This window comes from Narcine bancroftii, chromosome 2 (genome assembly GCF_036971445.1).
Source record: "Narcine bancroftii isolate sNarBan1 chromosome 2, sNarBan1.hap1, whole genome shotgun sequence".
NCBI lineage: Eukaryota > Metazoa > Chordata > Chondrichthyes > Torpediniformes > Narcinidae > Narcine > Narcine bancroftii.
Genome location: NC_091470.1, coordinates 313262052 through 313275565, shown reverse-complemented (window position 1 = coordinate 313275565; position 13514 = coordinate 313262052). Strand labels below are relative to the sequence as shown.

The 13514-nt window shown below is 41.0% G+C and overlaps 1 protein-coding gene across 13 annotated transcripts in view; it reads left to right on the top strand.

Moving 5' to 3' along the window:
- The window catches only part of trappc9 (trafficking protein particle complex subunit 9), a 650990-nt gene that overhangs the window by 87497 nt on the left and 549979 nt on the right, over positions 1 to 13514 (top strand). For all 13 annotated transcript variants that reach the window (XR_011352375.1, XM_069921673.1, XM_069921672.1 and 10 more), the window contains 2 exons: positions 924 to 1049; positions 1344 to 1560. Coding sequence is in view for 12 of the 13 variants with exons in the window: in XM_069921673.1 (XP_069777774.1) it covers positions 924 to 1049; positions 1344 to 1560 (343 nt within the window). In the remaining variant the exon portion in view is untranslated. The remainder of the gene's footprint in view (positions 1 to 923; positions 1050 to 1343; positions 1561 to 13514) is intronic.

Below are 13514 nucleotides of genomic sequence, written 5' to 3'. Positions count from 1 at the left end.
TTAGCAACAGGAAAATTGATATTTATCAAATGTATGTTCATTTGTGAATTAAACTTGGTCATGTCACTTCTGTTCTCTTTAATTTATGTAAGGTATTATCTGCTGCTGGAAAACTGTAAATTCACTGACTTAAATCTTTAGATGGCAGCTTGAGTTACATAGTCCGTCTTGCAGCCATTTGGCCCATTTGATCAGTGCCAACAATCAAGCAACTATTGTGTTCTCCACATACTGGTCAACTCCCTCCAGACTTTACCACACCGGGGCCGCTTTATCTGTGTAATTAACCTACCCATCCATGTGTCTTTGGGATGTGGGAAGAAGCTAGAGCAGTTGGAGATAAACCATTTGATCATGGAGCAAGTATGGAAACTCCACGTAGGCAAGACCCAAACTCAGGATGAGGCCATGGGGTGTGGAGACGTGAGGCAACAGCTGTTCTGTTTGTGCAGTTATGCTACCCAGTAATGTTACATGTGACTTGGAATCTAAGAGTAACTGTTGTGTGGCAAAATTGTCAATTTTCTCGAAGAATAAATATGTTCTGCATGCATGCTTCACTAATTTAACTTAAAATACCTGGAGGTCTGTATATAATGGCACAAAATTTTTCTCAATTGAATGTTCTCTCTAAATATTCAATGAATTTTTATTAATTCACATTTTGAAGGTGACATCTGCTGAATTGTATGCTTTATATATTTGAACAATAATGGCCCATTTGGATTTGGTATTATCAAATATTTCAAATCAGTCAGTAATAAGTTTTGATGGTAAATGAACTAGTAATTTGGATTATAGGAACTTTGATGTTTATCATGAATTAGCCGCAATGTTTGAATTAATTAGAATGTAGTTTTATTTTGAGGAGGAGGAAATATACAGCACAATGTAAAATGGTTTACATTAATGCTACTTTACAGTACAAAAATGCTGGTGTGATTGAACTAGAAGCATGTGTGAAGGCTGTTAGGGTGCTGGCCATTCAGAAGAAAAGTATGGAAGCCTCCGAATTCCTTCAGAATGCTGTGTACATCAATCTTGGCCAGGTACAGTTTTAATTTTTTTTTCAATTCATAATTGAAAAGCTCATTTGATACTTCATGACTTTCATAGAATAAACTTGATTGTCCTCTAGTTTTGAATGTTCAAGCCTTTTGATTGTTTTGCAAGGCTACTAGTCTTGCTTCTTTTGACCTATCCTGTGGAATTTCTTTATACTTGCCAGAATTAAAATTAGAATTAGTGCTTTGTACTAAACACCAAGTAAAATTATTTGTCTGCATTCCACACTAATTAATCAATATATGTTTAGAATTTACATTATTTGTCCTACTTTGTAGCTTTCTGAAGAGGAGAAGATACAACGATACAGTATTCTTTCTGAGCTGTATGATTTGATAGGATTTCATCGTAAGGCTGCCTTCTTCAAACGTGTAGCTGCAATGCAATGTGTAACACCATCGATTGTTGATCCTGGGTGGAGAGCTTGCTACAAGCTGTTGTTAGAAACATTACATGGATATAGCCTGTCCCTGGATCCTCAAGATTTTAGCAAAGGTAATATCTTATCAGTCTTTGGATGAGACAACTGCAAGTTATATTTTCAAATAAGAATTGATTCTTTCAAACACTTGAGTGTTTTTTTTGTACAAATCTTGACCATGATCATTTTATTCTACACTTGGATGGAGTATTTGTAATTTCAAAAAGGAAAGCCAACATTGTATTACCCAACAGTATCTAATTGGATCATTGTCCATAGAAGAGGTTAGTCTTATTATGGAAGAACTGAAGAAAGATCTTGTATGAAACTCAATTTTGACATGTGAGGGTATGTTTTTGATGTTTATCAGTGGGGAAAGCAAATGGTGTGATGCTTAATTGGGGAAACATTCATCAAAGCTGTAAACATCCTCCTGGCTTTTTTATTTAAGTTTAACCTGATTGATGATAACCTTGGTGTTCTGTTGATTCGGAGTTGAATTTTAATTTTCACATTGAGCTTGTCTCAACACTTGCCTATTTCTACCCCTACCACATCGTCAATCTTGGAATGTAATTTTGATTTTGTCAGATCCTCAAGTGGGCTTGAGTTGCCTTTTTGATGTAACTAATACACTTGTAAAAATCTACTATATTCATTGCCCACATTACATCCCATTTCTCCTTTTGCCTAACTCATTTAATTTCTTAAACCCTACAGAAGTGTTCTTGTCTCTTGTTCATCTGTTTCTAATCTTCCTTGAGCTTCCTATTTGTATATACATAGGAAATGTTACTATTTGTTAGTGTGCTGTTATTGTGGTATTTTGTAGCTGGATTTTAAAAACTCCTCATTCCCCTTGTCCACCACTAGCCCTTGCCAGTTGGTATAACCTAGTTAAAACATACCAAAATGCTGGGTTTTTTTTCAGCATCCATAAAAAACAAAGCTAAATTGCTGATGTTTATGATGTTTTTGATGACTACTTTGGTGCTGCCTCATGTACCGATGATGAGCTCATTGTCTTCATCCTCTTTGCTGCCAACTTCTACCTCAACCTCAAATTCATTTGGCCCATCTCTAGCAATACTCTCCCTTTCCTTGTTCTCTCTGTCTCCATCTGGTGAGACAAACTGTTGACAGACATCTTCTACAAAACCACAGCGACCTTGACCTCTTCATACCCCGTCCCCTCTAAGGATGCCATTCTCCTAATTCCTCTGTCTCCATCACATTTGTACCCAGGATCTGGACTTCCATGCAGATCTTCAGAGACATTCTCCTTCATCAAACAATTTGGCTTTCCCTCTACCACCATCAATTTGGCGCTCATCGCATATCCTTCATTAACCGCACATTTGCCGTGGCCCCCTCCATGCTTACATGCAAGAAGGACAGGCTATCTCTTACACATCCTCTTTCGCCATTTCTGCCACTTACTAAGTGATCCCACCTCTAGGCCCATATTCCCCTCTCTGCCTTCCGCAGGGACTACTCCCTTCATGACTCCCTTGTCCACTAATCCCTCCCCACCTATTGTACCCTTAGGACATACCATGAGATACTCCACTTGCATCCACACCTCCTCCCTCACCACCATTCATGGCCCTAAACAGTCCTTCTGAGTGAATCAACATTTTGTGTGAATCTGCAGGAGTAATCTACTACATCCAGTGCTCCAATTGTGGTCTCCTCTATGTCGGAGAGACTGGATGCAGTCTGGGAGATGGCTGTCTTTAGCACATTGGCTCTGTCTGCCGCAATAGCATGGATCTCCCAGTGGTTACCCATTTCAATTCCCCACCCCATTCTCATGCTGACATATCTGCAAGACTCTTGCACTGCTAGACTGAGACCACCTGCAAATTGGAGGAACAACATCTCCTCTTCCGGCTAGGCACTCTACAACCAGATGACATTAATATCAACTTATCTGGCTTTCATTTAACAACACCCCACCCAACATCACTTCCCCCAGCTCTGTCTCTCCCTTCCCTATCTCCTTTTACTCAAGCAGGATAAATTCTTATCTCATCCCTGACCATATCCAATTAACACCTGTTGTTGGTCTGGATTCCTCCCCCACTGTCTGAATTCTGAGACTTTCTGAGATTTCCTGCTTCTGGCTCATTCTGCTTATTCCTTGAAGAAGGATCAGGCCCGAAACATCAGCAATATATCTTTGCTTTTTACGGACACTGAAAAGACCAGCTGAGTTCCTCCTGCATTTCGGTGTGTTTTTGCTATAATCGTAGCATCTGCAGACTTTCATGCTTAATTCAATATAACCAAATTGACAATTTTGCTTTTTCCTTGACTTCTTTTGTAATCACAGATTTTGCTGCTTTGTCATGGAATCCTTTCTTTCGGGGTGGGGGGGGGGAACACTTCTGCTGAGCATTATTGAACAGCTTTTGAATATTGTCACTGTTCATATACTGGCTTGTACGCAAAGTTCACCTTGGACAACTCCCTCCTGCCATCATGAGTTTGCCCTCATTTAAATTGAAGATGTTGATTAGTACTTCTGGTGTTCATCCTCAAACTGCATTTGGTCATAGTCCTCCATGCCACAAGTAATTCAAGTGTTCCAACACTTGAATGCTATCAGTGACCCAGTTTCAGTGCTGTCAGGCAGTACATTCCTGGTACTTATCACCCTTATGGTCGAAGAAGATCTCTCTTGTACCCCCTCTGAATTTCTTAACCCTTTTCCCTAAATCTATGTCCTCTAGCTTTATTTACGGGGGTTGGGCGAAGGGGTAGTTTCTTGCAGTCCATTGTATTAAAATACCCATAGAAAATTTTAATCTTTTTGTTCCATTAGCCAAAGTTTTCAAAAAATTGTATTCCCTCTTTTTATGAACTTTTTAGTCAACTATTGCTGGATCCTAACACCTCAGTTATCTGATCCACAACCACCCCCTCCCATTTTTTTATGTTTTAATTTTGGGTTTAACATTGTCTTTAACCTCTGCTAACCATGGAATGCACCTTTCTCATGAAATTTCCTTTTCTGTTTGGGATAATCTCTTGTTGAACATTGAGATCAATGGTTTGAATATCTGCCACTGTCTCCTCACTTGTACCTCTCAAAAGGCATTCTCTAAATATGTTCCCCATTAATCTCTACTACAGGGAATGAAGATCTAACTTCTATCTAAAGTGGCAGATGGAAGACTGTGTAGGGAAATGTACTTTGTGAGAAGGAATAAACAAATAAATTATTTTCTAATGGGGAGAAAAGCAGAGATCCAAAAGGACCAAATAATCTTTATGCAGGATTTCTTAAAAGTTAATTTGCATATTGAGTTTGAAGTAAGGAAGGCAAATGCAACATAATTGAAGTTCAAGTTTATTGTTATTCAGTTGTACAGTGCAACCTGACAAAACAGCGTTCTCAGGTCTTTGGTGCAAAAACATACAAATGCACATACAGGCAAATAATACATATGCAAAATGTATATACATATAGAAAAATAAATATTGCTAAATAAGTAGTAGAATCTCGGAGGGTGTGTATGAGCACCATTCCTCCATCAACAGTCTCACTCCCCCTGGCAAGAAGCTGTTTCTCAGCCTGATGGTTCTGACTCTGATACTCCTTTATTTCTTTCCAAACAGTAGGAGCTGAAAAGTGTGTGTGTGTGACATGATAGAGATCCTCAGTGATTTTTGTGAGCTGCCTTCAAACAATGATCCCAGTAGATCTCATTGATGGAGGGGAGGGCGACTCCAGTCACCTTCTCTGCCACTCTTGTGGTTCTGTGGATTGTCTTCTGACCCAATGCTCGACAGCAACCACACTGATGGAGCTGTCCAGGATGCGCTCAATCGAGCTCCTGCCGAAAGTTGATAGGATGGTGGCTGGTAACCTTACTTGCCTCATCTTCTCATGAAGTGTGGTTGCTGTTTTGACTTCCTGACAAGTGAAGAGATGTTGCCTGTCCAGTATGTGTTATAGGCTGACTTCAAGGAACTTGGTGTTCTCTACTCTCTCTCTCTACGGAGCTATTAATGTGTAGTGGAGGGTGGTCGTCCTTGGTCCTCTTGAAGTCCATAATCATCTCCTTTGTTTGAGACTTGGGTTGTTTTTCTCGTACCATTTCATGAGATTTTCCACCTCTTCTGTGTGGTATAGCATCTTTGTTGCTAATGAGGCCGTCTACTACTGTGTCATCTGCAAAGTTTGGAGATTAATCTGGCATTGCAATCATGGGTCATTAATCTGAACAGAAGTATTCAGCCCTGAGGTGTGACTGTGCTCTTAAGTTCTACTGCCGACCCAAAACAGACTAATTTTTCCATTAGGAAGTCCAGAATCCAGTTACAGAGAGGGGTGATGAGTCCAGGCAAGGATAGCTTCTCCACCAGCCTCTAGGGAATGATCACATTAAATGTCAAGCTGAAGTCAATGAACAGCAGCCTTGCATATGAAACATTGTTCTTCTATCGTACATTTAGAGAGGACTAGAATATGAGCTTTATAAGATGTGGCTTGAACCACATGTTGAGAATTGTGAGCAATTTTGGATCCCACATCGAAGGAAGGATGTGCTGGCATCAGTGAGGGTCGAGGAAATTTAAGAGAATGATCCTGTAGATGAAAGGGTTAACATGTGAGGAGTGTTGAATGGCTCTGAACCTGTATTCACTGGATTTGTGGGGGGTGGGGAGAATCCCCATTAAAACCTATTGAATATCGAAAGGACCAGATAGTGGATGTGGAAAAGATGTTTCCATCAATGGGAAAGTCCAAAATCAGAAGCTACAGCCTCAAAATGGAAGGATCTCTATTTAGAACAGCTGGTCACAGGAGACTGAAGAATGGTTCACAACTTCGAATCAGTGGATTGGGTGTTGTTCAAGGACTCAGCTGAAGATCTGAATGATTGCACTAGGGCTGTCACAGACTTTATCAAAACATTTCGCCAATCCTCCTCCACCCCCCCCCCCCCCCCCACCCCCCAACAAATCGTTCATGGTTTTCCCTAATCATAAGCCCTGGAACCTACTAAGAGACAGATCACAGGCATTTAAATCCAGATATCCAAATCAATACAGAAGGAGCAGGTATATCCTGCGAAAGCTTTATCCCTGATGAAGTGGAGATTCTGGCAAAAAATGGAAAGAGCAAGGAACACCTGACAGCTGTGGCAGAGCCCACATGCCATAACCTGCTACAACCCAAATCCAGTGAAGTAACATATGGCAAAGCTTTGCTCCCAGAGAAACTCACTGCCTTCTACACCTGATTTGACGACAGTAACAGTGATGAACCAGCCCTCCACACTCTCCCATTTCCTGATTATCCCATCCTGTCTGTATCAGAGATGATGTGTGTGCTGTCTTCAGGAGAGTGAATCCGAGGAAAGCATTGCAGCCTGGACAGAGTACCTGGCCAAGTATTAAAAATCTATGCTGAACAATTTGCCAATGTATTCACAGATAGCTTCAATATCTCATTCCAGCAGGGTGTGGAACCTACCTGTTTCAAGCAGGTGCCCAAGAAGAGTGCAGTAACCTGCCTTAATAATTATCGACCAGTAACACTTACATCAACACTGATGAAAAGTTATGAAAGGCTGGTGTTGAAGCATGTCAGCTACTGCCTGAGCAGTGACATAGATCCGTTGCATTTCGACTATATTAGCAACAGGTTGTATTGGCACTGATTTACCGCAGATTACAAACAAATAAAGAATACACTCTCTCCTTTCTTTCAGCACATCATGAAGTCGACTTTCTTTTATTTCCCTGGACACAACATTGTATACTTCAACTCCCTGAACACCACCCAGCTAAACTCCTCTGTCCTTCTCAATGGCTCACTGCCACAAGGGTGATCCTGTCACTCTCACTCCTCCTTCTACATCTGAGATTCATCGCTGTATACTGACACTTAACACAACCGTGCATGAATGCTATTCCCCTGCATGTCACACCGCTGACATCATCAATGGCGACCAGGACCATTTCCAATTCCATTTCCGTGACAAGGTCTACGGCAGATCCCATCTCACTGGCTCTACACAAAGCCCTGGTACACCTGAACAGTAAAGATGCATTCATCAGTATGCTCTTTATTGACTACAGTTTGGCATTAACACCATCATCCCCTGAAAACTAATTGACCTGGGACTCAACATGCCACTGTGTAATTGGATCATGGATTTCCTCACCTCCAGACTTCAATCAGTGAGGACTAGCAAGAACATCTCCTCCACAATCTCCCTTTACCAGAGCAACACAGGGCTGCGTTCTTAGCTCCCTTCTCTACTCCTTTATACCTACGACTATGTGGCTCGGTGCTGCTGCAGGCTTTTTTTTAGTGAGTTTCTTTGGGGTTGGAACATGGTGCAAACACTCACATATTTCATAATAACATTTTGAATAGATGCAGAGGCATCCAAGTCCAAGCTGTAAACAGAGTTAATGCTCTCAACTAAAGACTATAATATTGGATTGTTTACCCAAGAAACAGACATCTGGTGAGAAGAGAAGTTATAGGTCTATGACTTATGCTTTTGCGAAATGGAAACTGAAACCAGTATTGATCAAGCAAGTCATGTGATTGAGACACATGAAGAAGTAGCATTCAATATCATCAGCCAGTCATTTGAAAAGACAGAAATGAAGTAATGTGTGAGATGGACACTGCTGTTTATTTCTCTTTGTCAGTGGGAAACGGTGATTGCTGTGACCATTATAATGGCCATTTTGATTTACCCTTGTCTGGATTTGGATCATGATTATTCTAATAGTCATTTTATTTAATCTTTCCCTGGTTCATGGAAGCATCAGGTTCGTGGAAGCATCATGGAAGTCACAAGTTTTGTCTTCCCGGGGGGCGTGGCAAGATGGCGTAAGGATCAGACGTGCCTTCCAGTCCTCTCCTGACTCTATCTTATGTTTTGTCTAGAAATGCCCGTTAAAATTCTTTAAAAGTTTAGATAATTTCAGTGCTGTTAATATAACTTATGGTACAATTGGTGAAAAAGAGCAAAAAAAAAATGACAACAGATCATCAAAAAACTACAGTTTTGGAGCCTACCTGCAGGAAAGACACCGGGACTCAGCGTGAAATGGATCCCAGGAGAGAGGTGGAGTTTTCGGATGTAGAGTTCTATGTTACATCGGTAGAGCCCCCTAAGAGGGCGCCAAACAGCCTTTAGAACAAAGAGTTACTCAAAGGCATTTGTCAACTGTAGAGGTGGCGCTGCAAACTGCACCTCTTGAGATAGAAGAACCTATACAACTTGATGTACTGGGAGAACTTAATACATTATGGACTGGGGAAAACCCCGGCCACCGTCCTCCAGTCACTGCTGGAGAGGCTGTGGCTGGGGTTTCCACACGCAGTCATACTACAAGGAAGGCAACCAGAATGAGGGAAGGAACAGAAGATCCTTTGGTCATGCAGAAGAAGCAGGAATCTGTTGAGCCAAAATCTCTTCCAATTGAAAAGATTTTTGTGAATCTTGAATCTAAATGATCTTATACAATGCAGGGATTATCCAAGATTATGACTGAACTTGGTACTAGGTTTAATACTCTGGTGAAAATACATTCTCAACAGATGGCTGAGTTTGGAGCTTTTAAGCTTGAAGTGAGAGATAAATTTAATTCGTATGAAGAAGATATAGACGAAATACGGGATCAAGTTTTTGATGTGACCAAAATGATTGAAGACTTACAAACTCAAAATAAAAATTTGGTGAAAAAGATTGATTATTTGGAAAACCAATCCAGACAGAACAATATAAAGATTATTGATTTGCCGGAAGGTATGGAGGGACCAGACCCAAGAAAATTTTTTACTGAATGGATTTCGCAGGTCCTGGGTCAAGAACATTTCCTGGAAGGTATAATACTGGAACGTGCTCACAGAGCCTTGCGTAGAAGACCTATTTCAGGTCAAAGTCCAAGACCTGTTTTGGTTCGTTGCTTGAAATACGACAGAGAAATAATTTTACGAGTGGCTATTAGAAATGCACAACAGAGAAAATCACCCTTGATGATTCAAAATAATCGAGTTTTCTTCTATGCGGATTTGAGACAAGAAGTTATGTTCCAACGACGGGAATTCAATCCTGCTAAAGAGTTGTTGTGGAAGAAAGGTTACAAGGCAACCTTTAGATATCCAGCTGTTTTGAAGGTTTTTTAAGATGGTTACCAACCAAAGTTCTTTGATTTTCCAAAGGAAGCTATAGCATTTGCTTAAGAGCTGCCAATTACTCAGTTTCAACAGAGACATAGTCCGCCGCGATCTCCAAGGAGACAAGAGATGGAAGAAAAGAGCCGTGCTCCAAGAAGGAATGGTTGTAATGGTGACTCGGCAGTTGGAGCTGATTAAAAGAAGAGTTGTTCCTTTTTTTTTCTAATGTTTTTTTTGAAAAAAAGGGATATTAAATAATGATGATGTTAGTTTAAGATGAAGTGAGAGTTGGGGGAGAGAACTGGATAGGCACTATTTCCTGAAAGTCATCTGCTATGTGTGAGTTATCTCACACCCATTTTTATTTTGGGAGTTACCGCATTGCGTGGTTTAGACGGGAGGGGGTATTTTTAACCTCCTACCTGTTTTTTTTCTTCCTTTTTTTGTATTATTAGATTAAAGAGTGAAGGGGTTTTTTTTTGTTTAAATATAAAAAAAAAAGCATAAGAAAGTATTTGATTGTTTAAAAAAATTAAAAATTGATGTGGTTTTTTTTGTAAAGTTTATTCAGTAGATAAGGAATATCTGAAATTTAAATGTGAATGGGATGGATAAGTTTTTAATTTTTTCTTTAACTTTAAGGTGAAAGGAGTGGTAATTCTGGTGTATATTATTTTGCTATTTTAGTTATAGAACGAAGGGAATAATGGTGAAAATTATAAATTGAATTGTACAATTCTTAATGAGGCTTGAATTTTGTTTGTGGTTTATGCTCCATTTGTTGAAGATATAGATTTCGTTGTAGATGTGTTTTTATTATTTGGATATCTGAATTTTAACGTAATGATTGGGGATATTTAAATGTGGTATTGGAGCTTTTATTGGATAACTATTCAAGAGTAAAAGGGAAAAATGGTGGAAGAGTACTAAAATTGAATTGTACAATGATTAATGAGGTTTGAATTTTGTTTTAAGATGGTGGTTTATGTGACTAATATGATGATAGATGTGAAGTTAGTTGATATTTGGTGAAGGTTTATCTCTATAGAGAAAGTTTTTTTTCATTTTTTTCATGCTACAATTTTTTTAAGAATTGATTATTGTTTAAGAATTTTTGATAGATAATGTTACTTACTTTACTAATTTTTTATATTAAGTTTGAGTTAAATATATGTTTCATCTTAACTCCATTTGTTAAATATATGCATTTAAGTTTGATTTAAATATGTTTTTTAAGTCTGATATCTTAGTATTAATTACTTTTCTTTTTGTTAGTATTTTAATCGGTTATGTTTTTTTTGTAAGTGGGTTTTTTTTCTCACATATATTATTAACTTTATTAGTTCTTCACTCTTTATTTTGGGGGAAGGGGGGGTTGGACTAATTTGAGTTGGGTTATTAATGTGTAATAATTATTGGGGAGGATCTCCCGGAGTTTGCGCTGAAGATGGCTGCATGCGCGACGGAAGGCTTGTTTCTTCTCTGGACAGGACGGCTTTGTAAGGTGAGTGGACTAGCCTCGCCAAACGAACACAGCTCAGCGCGGACATTGGCGACTTCAGGGGTTTCTACGAGGCTCTAAAGGCTGTGTACGGCCCCTCACCCCAAGTCCAAAGCCCGCTGCGCAGCTCAGACGGCAAAGTCCTCCTCAGCGACAAGATCTCCATCCTCAACCGATGGTCAGAACACTTCCAATCTCTTTTCAGTACCAACCGCTCAGTCCAAGATTCCGCCCTGCTCCAGCTCCCTCAACAGCCCCTAAGGCTAGAGCTGGATGAGGTTCCCACCCTGGATGAGACATATAAGGCAATCGAACAACTGAAAAGTGGCAAAGCAGCAGGTATGGATGGAATCCCCCCAGAAGTCTGGAAGGCTGGCGGCAAAACTCTGCATGCCAAACTGCATGAGTTTTTCAAGCTTTGTTGGGACCAAGGTAAACTGCCTCAGGATCTTCGTGATGCCACCATTATCACCCTGTACAAAAACAAAGGCGAGAAATCAGACTGCTCAAACTACAGGGGAATCACGTTGCTCTCCATTGCAGGCAAAATCTTCGCTAGGATTCTACTAAATAGAATAATACCTAGTGTCGCTGAGAATATTCTCCCAGAATCACAGTGCGGCTTTCGCGCTAACAGAGGAACCACTGACATGGTCTTTGCCCTCAGACAGCTCCAAGAAAAGTGTAGAGAACAAAACAAAGGACTCTACATCACCTTTGTTGACCTCACCAAAGCCTTCGACACCGTGAGCAGGAAAGGGCTTTGGCAAATACTAGAGCGCATCGGATGTCCCCCAAAGTTCCTCAACATGATTATCCAACTGCACGAAAACCAACAAGGTCGGGTCAGATACAGCAATGAGCTCTCTGAACCCTTCTCCATTAACAATGGCGTGAAGCAAGGCTGTGTTCTCGCACCAACCCTCTTTTCAATCTTCTTCAGCATGATGCTGAACCAAGCCATGAAAGACCCCAACAATGAAGACGCTGTTTACATCCGGTACCGCACGGATGGCAGTCTCTTCAATCTGAGGCGCCTGCAAGCTCACACCAAGACACAAGAGAAACTTGTCCGTGAACTACTCTTTGCAGATGATGCCGCTTTAGTTGCCCATTCAGAGCCAGCTCTTCAGCGCTTGACGTCCTGCTTTGCGGAAACTGCCAAAATGTTTGGCCTGGAAGTCAGCCTGAAGAAAACTGAGGTCCTCCATCAGCCAGCTCCCCACCATGACTACCAGCCCCCCCACATCTCCATCGGGCACACAAAACTCAAAACGGTCAACCAGTTTACCTATCTCGGCTGCACCATTTCATCAGATGCAAGGATCGACAATGAGATAGACAACAGACTCGCCAAGGCAAATAGCGCCTTTGGAAGACTACACAAAAGAGTCTGGAAAAACAACCAACTGAAAAACCTCACAAAGATAAGCGTATACAGAGCCGTTGTCATACCCACACTCCTGTTCGGCTCCGAATCATGGGTCCTCTACCGGCACCACCTACGGCTCCTAGAACGCTTCCACCAGCGTTGTCTCCGCTCCATCCTCAACATCCATTGGAGCGCTCACACCCCTAACGTCAAGGTACTCGAGATGGCAGAGGTCGACAGCATCGAGTCCACGCTGCTGAAGATCCAGCTGCGCTGGATGGGTCACGTCTCCAGAATGGAGGACCATCGCCTTCCCAAGATCGTATTATATGGCGAGCTCTCCACTGGCCACCGTGACAGAGGTGCACCAAAGAAAAGGTACAAGGACTGCCTAAAGAAATCTCTTGGTGCCTGCCACATTGACCACCGCCAGTGGGCTGATAACGCCTCAAACCGTGCATCTTGGCGCCTCACAGTTTGGCGGGCAGCAGCCTCCTTTGAAGAAGACCGCAGAGCCCACCTCACTGACAAAAGGCAAAGGAGGAAAAACCCAACACCCAACCCCAACCAACCAATTTTCCCTTGCAACCGCTGCAATCGTGTCTGCCTGTCCCGCATCGGACTGGTCAGCCACAAACGAGCCTGCAGCTGACGTGGACTTTTTACCCCCTCCATAAATCTTCGTCCGCGAAGCCAAGCCAAAGAAAAAAGAATTATTGGGGAGGGTATAGTTTATTTAGATTACTGATACTGAATTGTAATTTTATTATTTTATTCTTAATTTTTTTTAATGTAATCCTATATGTTATTCATGTTATAAAATCTTAAATAAATTAAAAAAAAAGTTTTGTCTTCCCTTTGCAAGGAAGAGTGGAGGTGTGAACTCATTTGATTGAAGAACAGTTTTCCGGAAACAACTCTCAGGATTCATGAGTTTTGAGAAGTCTGATGACTCGGTGTCTCATCTACTTTGTAATTACTTTGGAACATCAATTTA